The sequence below is a fragment of the Olea europaea genome, chromosome 11 (assembly GCF_002742605.1).
Source record: "Olea europaea var. sylvestris chromosome 11, O_europaea_v1, whole genome shotgun sequence".
NCBI lineage: Eukaryota > Viridiplantae > Streptophyta > Magnoliopsida > Lamiales > Oleaceae > Olea > Olea europaea.
This window is the reverse complement of record NC_036247.1, coordinates 3709163-3719737: the sequence shown is the minus strand read 5'-3', so window position 1 is coordinate 3719737 and position 10575 is coordinate 3709163. Positions and strand designations below refer to the sequence as shown.

Sequence of the window (10575 nt, the reverse complement as noted above, 5' to 3'; positions counted from 1 at the left end):
CTCTTTATATTTATCAAAGTGATCAGTAGGTGAAAACAAAAGCATTTTGCTCTTTTTTGATTTTTGGACTAGCTTTTATTCTTTTAATCGTGTGATTTTTGGGAGGGAAAAAGAGTAGAGATTGTTTTGAGTTTTTGTAGAGATCTTTGAGTAATATTTGTTTTTAAAGAAGTAACTACATTTGTATGGATTTTGAATGTATTTTATAAAATTGAACGTTATTATATTTGTTACAAGAATTAACTGATTGATGGCTTTGCAGTTTCGAGGATATAAATTAATTCTACAAGTATTTGCAAACATGAGTTGCACTGCTGAGAACATAGGCAGGGAAAAGAAATGCGAGAAGCTCACAGTTAATTCTATCCCGATATCAGTTGAAGAGGACGGATTCATCATAGCCTCAGTCGAAGGGGAATCATCACAGAATGGATTGATCATGGCCTTCCCAAATTTATCCACTGATGAGAATGTGCTTGTTGACCCGAAATTGTTGTTCATTGGGTCAGAAATTGCTGAGGGATCCCATGCTACAGTTTATAAAGGGAGGTGTGTGTAATCTATCTTCTTTACGCACAATCTTGTGATCAAGTTTCTTAACTTAGAGTTTATTAAATAGCGTAATAATGAAAATCTTGAATTCTGCGTTTAAAATGACGAGGTATAGTAGTTAAATTCTAGAACTTTGCATTAAATATGATAAGGTTGTTGTTATTCTATACTTGCGTATGATGACGAGGGGTATGATTACGGAAGCTAAAGTGTAGTTGTACTTGTCTTTAACCCTTACAATGTTCTCCCTATCTTCGGATGGGAAAAATTTTAATTTATTATTAATTTTCTGCACCTTTGGCTGGGAAAAATCTTGTGTACACGGGTTTTCTTGCTAGATTCTTTACAGACGTTGTATTGGCAACACCTGTGTTGTAGATTTTTTTTCCTTTTTTTTTTTTTTTTTTTTTGACATTGCGCAATGTCAAGGCAGCACATCCCGGCTGTAGATTCTGGCAAGAAAACCTTGTGCGCCAAGCATGGTTCCCTTTTATTGGAGATGAGGTTGAGCCCCTTCCTAAATTTGTACTTTGTTTTATTTGCATTATAAATAAAACATGTCACATAACCAAAAAATGATGAGGTTGTAGTTTGTTGATGCCGCATTTAATGTTAACAACTGTGTGGTAAGTCGTGTAAAGTTAATAAATTTTGCGCTGATATTTTAGTGTTATAAAATAAAATACTAAAATAGGATAATGTTATTAGTTCTGTTACTAGACTGATGTTATAAATCACTAGTAAACATAGAAGAAGTTTTTTTTAGTTTGATTGAAGGTGAATGGCTTTTTGTTATTGTTCTCCGAAAAAAGGACAAAAAAATCATTTTATTTCACTGCAATTTTAAGATGATATAATTCAATTGCCTATCAAATTATCCCAGTGCATGTCTTCTTCCCTGTGTCTTTAGCTCTTTCATGTTGTTTGATAAGGAAATCTCTGTTCTATTTATTTAGATATTGACCAAATCTTTTTGTAGGTTTGGTGTTCAAATTGTTGCCATCAAAGTTTACAATTTTGGCGAGGAGTTAGAAGAGAAAGCATTGCTTGAAAGCCATTTTGTCAGGGAAGTGACAATGATGTCTAAAGTAAAGCATGAGAATGTACTCGAGGTCAGAGATATCATGATTTCATTTATCTTGTGCAAATGAGTATTTGATCTTCATGCTGATAACTTCTTTACAATCAATAGTAGAATAAATTTTGTGTGCCTCTAAGACTGCTTTTTTATTTTTGTTAATTTTTTGTGTGCCTGTATCTTATTTCACTAATCATAAAGTAAACATTTTGGTTGCAGTTTATTGGAGCTTGTAAGGATCCTCTAATGGTGATAGTCACAGAGTTTATACCAAGAATGACACTTTGGAAGTATTTAATCGACAAGCGTCCTGAAAAGTTAGACCTGCACATTGCATTAAGCTTTTCTCTTGACATTGCTCGTGCCATGGACTGTCTGCACGCGAATGGGATTATACATGCAGATTTAAAACCAGGTATTGTATGGCACGCTGAGTTTTGTAAGGAAGTGTTTTTGTCTTATGACAATATTTATTGAGATTTCTATGCATCTTACCATGCTTGATTTTCTCTTTTAACTAAATATTGGATGAAAAAAAAATTATGGTACAGACAATTTGTTGCTGACAGCCGATGAGAAGTCTGTAAAGCTTGCAGATTTTGGTCGAGTAAGAGAAGAATCTTTCATTGATTTGAAGACCGTAGAAACTGGGACATACCGTTGGATGGCTCCAGAGGTCTCATAGTTTCTATTTTTTGTTCCGTCGCACACTTCTATCTTTCGCCAAGGATTCCATGAAATTAATAACTTGTTGATTTTCCTTTCTTTGCCGAACTTTTGAGTTCTTTCAGATATACTTATAATTTTTATGGTATGTTCATATGCATCTTAGTGTCATTGAAATTTAAGCTATTTGTAGAGCAGAAAGATGGTACTCTCTTGTATCTTCCCATGTACCGAAAACTAACATTGTTATTCTTATAATCAAGTTTCGCCAGTAGTTTATTTATATTTTTGTAGGATTGTTATGTGGTTTAACCAACAATTGGAATTGAACTTTGTAGTTGTACAATACTGTTGCGCTTCGTCAAGGAGAGAAGAAGTATTATAATAACAAAGTTGACATTTACAGCTTTGGTATGGTCTTATGGGCATTGCTGACTAATCGCATGCCATTCGAGGGAATGTCAAATTTGCAAGCTGCTTATGCTGTTGTTGTCAAGGTATAGAAAACATTGGTTACCCATCCTTTTCTTTTTTTCATGTTGGTAAATATTTTTATTTTGAAGAATTGGATTCTTGTTTTCTGCATGGATGTTATGACAAGTTCGACTTGTAAATTGCAAGCTGATGACCAAATTTTCAAACTTGATCATTTATCCTTGCCGTGACAAATGCCCATATCCTTATGTATGCTCAGATGCTATGTTGTCGTGACCAGGTTTTATCCATGACCCTGCATTTTTCTTGAATCCTAAGGCATTTACTGATTAATTAATTAGGAACAAGATTCATCTATCGCTCTCAATTGTGGCAATTAAAGGTCATGACAGGAAACTACTCCTATTACGCTTCACTGTCCTTCATTTATTGTTGTTTACTTAGAAAGCTAAGCATTTAAGCATCAATGTCATGTTAGGTACACAGTAATAAACATGAATATAAAGTACGTTGAACGATATTTTAGCTTGTTTTACTCTTTAATACAGTCCATACTATACAATATTCCTTACCAAATAAGTCATTAGGGTTTCGATTTTCCAAATCAACCAGAGGTGAGTAGCTCTGATATTTTGTCTTTCTGCCATTTATATTATATTAACAATACAATATATTAATAGCCGTGTCCTTGTGGTTCTGAGGTTCAGTCATTTTACCCTGTTGCCAAAGATCTCCTTCCTATTCAACGATGCTTTAACATTTATCATCTGATGTTGGATCTTGTGGGGTGTGCGAGGGTGTATATCAAGTGGGTGAAAATATGGCATGATTAACTAAAATCTTGTCAGTTTTGTTGTCTAATAGCGTAAGAAACAAGCAATTTATGTTAACATTTGGGAGTGTAAGTTAATTTCTAACAATAAGATTCATGTAATGCAGCAAAAAAGGCCAAGTCTTCCAGATGACATTTCACCAGATCTTGTGTTCATTATACAGTCATGTTGGGTTGATGATCCTGATATGCGACCCAGCTTCAGCCTGATTATTCAGATGCTCAACGCCATTCTTTCACCACCACCAGCTCCATCCTTGCCGGAACCTATCTCCTCTGAGGCACCAGCGACAAACACCAGTACTATTACTAAATTTTCTGCTACAGCAGGAGGGAAATTTGCTTTCCTTCCCCGACTTTTTGCTGCAAAGAATGCCAGAAGCTCACAGTGAGTTGTGATTTCTAGAATGAGTAAGCCTTAAGATTTCGACAACTTATAGACCCTTGCTAAGGGTGAATTTTAGTAGCAGGTCGAAATAGACTTATTTAAGCATCCAAATAATTTAAATAAATGGAAACACATTTCACAATAATTGTAATCGTTTTCTTTTGATGATTGTTGTTTTTGAACTTAATATTTTGTAAGTCGAACAAATATTCCATGGTGAGTTGCGTACATGAAGGGTAAAAGCGGGTTCATATGAGCAGTGCAAGGGCAGTAGCCTTTATAGAATCTCTTCACGACTCAGGCTACCATTGCATCAAACCAGGTGGGTAATGAGGAAAAGAGGATAGCTAACTGTTTGTCGGCAAACAGCATGCAACTCACTGCTTGCTGGTATTGAACAACATTTTAAATTTGAAGTCGAGATTTAAGTAAAGATTACCAAATATTATTTAGGTTATAGCACATCATTGGACCTAAACTCTCTGGGTAGGGCCACAGAACAAGTTTGAGACTCCCAACTTGAGCATAGATGCTGATTTCATTTTGTCAAAATAGGTTCAAGGTCCCACAATTTCTGCATTAACCGTCACTTTAAGAAGAGGGACGAGGGGAAAGGGATCGTAATTGCAACAACTCCATTTACATAAACATAGTATATAGAAGTGAGATCTTCTTACACATATTTATGCAGTAGAAACTTCATATTGAAGAGCCTTATGTTGCTGTATATTGCAGTATAAATTGCCTATTTCTCCTCTATCTACAGAGTTCTTGTTTTCTTAGGACTTAGAATTGGGAACCTTTAAAAGTTTGTCCGAATTGCCAACCAACTGGCAACACGTCATAGGTGGCGATTGTCCCGCCATCAATGGCTGTTACTCGGAAGGAAAGGCTTTAATTGGCCGTTAAAGTAGGAGTTGCTCCCCCAATTTTGGCCCCAATTTCTCCTCAGTTGTTGCCATCCTGTCTTTCCCTTTATCCATACTGCTTACTGCATTTACATCTCCCGCTCCACCAACATTTGCTATCAACACCAAATTGAAGTACGAATGATCGTTAATTGTAACATTATTCCTCCTTTCTTGATGCACGGAACTCTGTCCAAACCAACAGGAAAAATCCAAAAAGTAAGCAGTTTTGAACCACATTTTCTAAGCAATTATAAAGGGAGACAAATTCATTCATTTGATTTTAGTCTTCAACACGTCGCTTCATATCGACACGACCCATCCCGAATCACCCCAGTGAACTCGAAACGTGACGTGCTCCGATGATAGATGCTGACTAGATATCAAATCTATCACCAAAGCTGACTATGAGTTATTTCAAAAATGCAGCAAAATCAAATGCTATGTAAAATATAATACGTTGGCCCAAATTATTTTCTTCGTGCTTCATCAATATGAATTATAACACTCAACATGTCGTGTGACTCTTATTCCGAAATCATTAGGCTCTTCCTGCTAAAAATGATCAATTTCCACCTGTAAGGAAAATCGTAGAAAAATATATGAGTTGATAGCTTAGTGAGTGGAGAAGTTCGAAAATAATTATACTTTTTCATCTTTACATTTTTATCGAAAATCGAGTTCATATCATTGATAACTCGCAAGATAACATCATATAATTATAGCCAAAATGTGAGACATTCACATAACGTGGTAAAATATTATCTCAAGTCATGATATAAATATTAACTGGTAATCATGCTATAATTTCGTCACATCAAATGTACTAAAAAATTCATAAAAAATGTACCATCTGACTGAAATATATAATCCGTCCCTCGGGCTAAGAACTTTCGCCACGGGCCTTTGACCCCTCCGTGAACGAAAGTCGGTCTCAAAGACCTCTCATAATCAATTTTAGAATATGACCAAGGCCCCTTAGTGAACTATATGTACACTGTCGAGACCCCTTCATCCTAGATCCAAGACCCCTCCGTGAACTAGAAAAAATATATAATCACGGATACTTTTCTGGTCAATCTCAAAATCACATCTCATATTCCAATTCACAATGTACTGTATATAATCTTTGAAATCTCATATGTATCATAATAAAAGATATTTTCATAATAATCATGTAATTCGAACACATAATTACATATAATTGCACATACTTTAACAATAAACTTAATTTATAAATATTTTAAAAATATTTATATTTTTCCACTCACAGCAATATGTTTGTAAAATCAACTCGATTGATAAACTGTCTCGATATCCATATCGTCGCCTGAAATATGATATAATTTTTTAAATCAACAATTAACTAATTTAAGTCACTTCAATAATTAAATAGGCGATACACAAACTTAATCATTTCACATTTAGGCGATTTCTAAAATCTCTTTAATCAGTAAAACTAGTTTTTCTTTAATCTTACTCAATTTCATAGTTTATTATACTTAACCCCTTCAATAAAATTGAATTTAATCTAACAATCTAACAACAATAAGAAACTTTTTACTTACCTTTCAAAATTGAGGAATTCAAGCCGAATAATGTAGACCACTTAATTCCTAACACGTTGGCAAAAAATTTCTATTTTTTTTTTCTTCTTCTTCCTTTTTTTTTTCCTTTCTCTTTTATCTTTTATCTTTCTCTTTTTCTCTTTCTTTCTCACTGTTCTTATTTCTCTAAATTTGAAATGGGTTTTGATTTGTTTAAATGTGAATTGGATTGATATATAATCCAATTCACCGCCTCACCGTTTTGGAATTTATTATTATTATTTTTTAAGCTTGGCATCTTTGACTTGACTTTTTTTTTAATACATTACACATATGCATATAAGTAGAATTCTTTTTTTTTCATCGAGGCAGAATTTCCATAAGTGGCTGGCGGAGTACTTAAATGCAGTATTTTTACTGGTTGAGATATCATGTTTGAATTCATCTTTGAATAATATATGCACGTTTAAAGAAATAGTATCGGTATTATTTAAATTTAGAGGAAATTACACTGTTCCCGGTGTTTTAACTTTACAGTGCAAAAATCTGGGATGAAGTTTTGTTATTCACAAATCCGGGATGAATATGATAATTAAATATCTCCCCCAATTCCAATTCCAACCCTAACCATTTCAATTCACCCCCTCTCTCTCTCTCTCTCTCTCTTTGGTGGATAGACCCGACAGTGCAACTATGAGGACCTGATGCGGCGGTGTGGTAAATTGTGGATTTGTGGTTTCGCTGCTCGTTTAGGGTTGGTCAGCTATGACACCTCCAACGTTGAGGCTTGGCATCAGAGCGGTCAAATGGAGTTGCGGCGAGATGGAGTTGCTTGAATCTGTACACATCGCACAACGTCAATCTGTAGGTCAGATCCAGATCTATGTGTATAGAGAGGTGTGACGTGGTAGTGGTGGAGGCACCGCGTTGGTGTTGATGGTAGTGGTGTCGCGTGGAGGTAGCTATGAGATTTGTGTTTATTCATGATAGTGCGTGGTTAATGGTGAATGACAGTGGGGTTGCGTGGTGATGGTGGCGACATTTTCAGATCGGTCTGTGGCTGTCGCGGGACGCTGCTGATGTGACGGTAAGGTGGTGATTTACAGGCGGTGGTGTGGTGCAGGGGGTGATGGTATGGCGGTGATTTGAGGTATGGTATACTGGCGACAGCGGTGGTGGTTGTAATGGATTGGGGTTATGGTGGGGCAAGCGGAAGTGGTGGTTGTGGCGATAATGGTGGTGGTACGCTATGGATGTAGTGTGGTGTGGTGCAGTCGATCGTTGTGTTTTGGTGGTCGTTTTGCTGTTTGGTGTTTTTCGTGGTGGTGGTGATGGTGATTTTCCATCAAACTGGGTATTTGTTAGTGTGTGTGGTGGTTCTTGGTGACGGATGTGGTGGTTGCTGGTTGTGGTTGCCTTGATTTTTGGTGTTGGTGTTGGCATCAATAATGGGTTGAGGGTGGTTGCAAGTGTCCGTGACGTCAATGACGGTGCGATAGTGGTGGTGGTGGTAGTCCATGACCACTATTTGACGAGTGTGACCAACTATTTAGTTATTTATGACCATGTGACCTTGGCAACGATAACGAGGTGAGAGTGGTCACAATTGGCCGTGATGGCAGTGACGATGCGATAGTATTAGTGGCGGTGGTCTGTGACCACTATTTGACTTATGTGACCATTTGTGATCAAATATTTAACTGTCATCAACAAATTTAAAAATGTGTGACCTATAAATTTTAAGATCTATGACCACCGAAATAAATTGTGACATAAATTTTTAAATCTGTGACCATTGAAATAATTTGTGACTAATTAATTTAATGATATGTGACTAATAAATAAATTGTGACCTAAAATTTTGTATTTGTGACTATTAGTTCTATAATTGTGACTTTATTACATTTAATTAATAAAATATTTTTAATTAACAAATAAATACCTGATTTTTGCACTTTTAAACTTAGGACTTGAAAATTGAATTGATGTAAACAATACACCTGAGTTATGAATTTTTCCCTTAAATTTACTTGCAATGTCTACCTTCTTTAGACCACAGGAACTATCCTAACACAATACTGAGCAATTTTGAGAAAAGGCGGGCGGCGCTAAATCAAAGTGTTGGAGCGGAGGATTACACCATCCACCATTTTCATTGGCTAATGCATTATTTGGTGGGCAGAAGTTGGTGGCAGTGGCAGTTATGGTTCCCAAAAGACACCATTTAGCATCGCTATTGCATCTAATTTCACAGCACTCCCCGCAGCTTATGCTGTTGTTAAAGATGAGAGTGCTTAGAGCAGTAGTGCTAGTCCATAGCCCTTGCTGTACAAATTTCCATATCCACATGCTCTTCTTGCACAAGCAATTAACAGTGTCAAGTTTACAAGCATTAACTCATTTGCAAAGTGTAGCTAACTGAAGCGCAATGCTTTAAAACTTGGACCGGAAAAAATCAAGGATCGACTGTCAAAGGGTTCACTAGTAATGGTGTCTAGGTGTTATACATACTCACCCATTGGGCCAGACGCATCACTCCCACCGTAAAATGTTGCATACGCGCTTTTCCAATTATCATAGCTTCCTGAGAGTTACGAAAACATAAAATGAAAACAAAGAGATGTAGGGCATATCGCGTTAAGGTGGCCATCTTTATATGTACACACCCTTCGACGTGTTTGTATGTGTGTTGTGTGAGAGAAACTGAACTTTATTTGATTTTTTATTTTTATTTTTTTTGCGGGAGCAGCCATATGACATTACATATATATGGAAAGACGCTTTTATTCAAGAATAAAATACCACAATGAGTGGTTCTCACGGTTGAACCGGCCAAAACCCCAAAAAGAAAAAAGAAGGCAGATAGAATTTAATCTTATGAAACTCCTTTTCCTTTAAATTAATATGGACCACCGCTCTGTAAATTATTAAGTCTTTCTGTGGAAAATTTCGTAAAATTAATTTATAGAGATGAATAGGAGTGAATCTCACGAAATGTATGGATAATAATGAATAGTAGTTATGAATTTATTGTTGAAATAAATGTTTGACTTTGGCTAAATTTCTATATGATTACTAAGCCTTTCTTCGGCAAATTAATGGTTTTCAACTTTAATTGATTACTTAACTGGTGCACGCGCATGATATAATTTTGTATTTTCACTTAATTTTGACTTGGATTATTTTAGTATTGGCGAATTGATAATCATATATAATGCACAAGACTTCTTTTTATTATATAACATCTTGAAGTCAATTTTTAATTTAATCACAAGATAACAAACATAATTCTTGTATTTAAAAATTTAAATGAGTCGGTTGAATTTTACTAATGACAAACAACTGTACACTGAAGATTTTATTATCTTGTTAAAAAATAAGATCATATGACTTTAACTTGTTTCCCACCGATGAAAATTTTAAAAACATGCAAGTGAGTCTTTCATTTTTGTAAGTATTACAAGATACTCGCCTGTTGATTTAGATGGATCTTCCTTCTCGTGTATTAAATTATTAAGCAATACTTTGGGTTAAAAAGAATACGAAAGGGTGTTAAAAAGAATCAGACGATGGAAGATCCAACTGAGAGCCCAACATAGGAGTCGGCTATTTCTAGGGCGGTCAATTGGTCACGTGTTTAAGATAACATATTTTGGGCCGGACCATTAGCCTGCCATATATAATCAAAGAGTAATGTTATTTAGTATCACTGAAATTGCAACCACAGTCTAAACAGCGTTGATATGACATTAATTGATAGGTGAAATTAAATAACTCATTTAACTTCATCTTTTATTTAACCTATCATCTAGTGCTATCTGGACTGGGATTGCAACCCCACTCGAGCTACATAGCATTACTCATAATCAAAAAAATGTATGATGTGTTAAATTTGAAGTCAAATTTAATTAGTTCTAAGAGATAAGTAAAAATTATTTCTTAATTAACATTATAAAGGGAGTCAAACAAAAATAGTTAATGAATTAACAAACAAACTGTATAGGTGCGAAAAGAACCTAATTTCTGTTATTTGAAATGTTCAGTTTTTGTTTACCATGCAATGAAGTCAGACGATGGAGCAAATCAATCTGTTTACCAATTGCAGCCCAAACTTTATATGGCCTCAGGCTAGCCCAAACTAGAATATTTCGAAGTGATGGTTAACTTCA

General features: G+C 35.4%; 1 protein-coding gene and 1 pseudogene across 1 annotated transcript; one reads left to right on the top strand and one right to left on the bottom strand.

The window, feature by feature from the left end:
* The first annotated feature begins 301 nt into the window (after nucleotides 1-301).
* Nucleotides 302-3955, top strand: LOC111404340 (serine/threonine-protein kinase HT1-like). The gene is made up of 6 exons (XM_023033160.1): nucleotides 302-549; nucleotides 1532-1664; nucleotides 1850-2045; nucleotides 2182-2306; nucleotides 2635-2793; nucleotides 3671-3955. The coding sequence occupies exons 1-6, from the start codon at nucleotides 302-304 to the stop codon at nucleotides 3953-3955; spliced, it is 1146 nt and encodes a 381-aa protein (XP_022888928.1).
* A 782-nt stretch (nucleotides 3956-4737) lies between these two features.
* On the bottom strand, nucleotides 4738-9056 carry LOC111404846 (annotated as a pseudogene).
* Between the last annotated feature and the right edge of the window lie 1519 nt (nucleotides 9057-10575).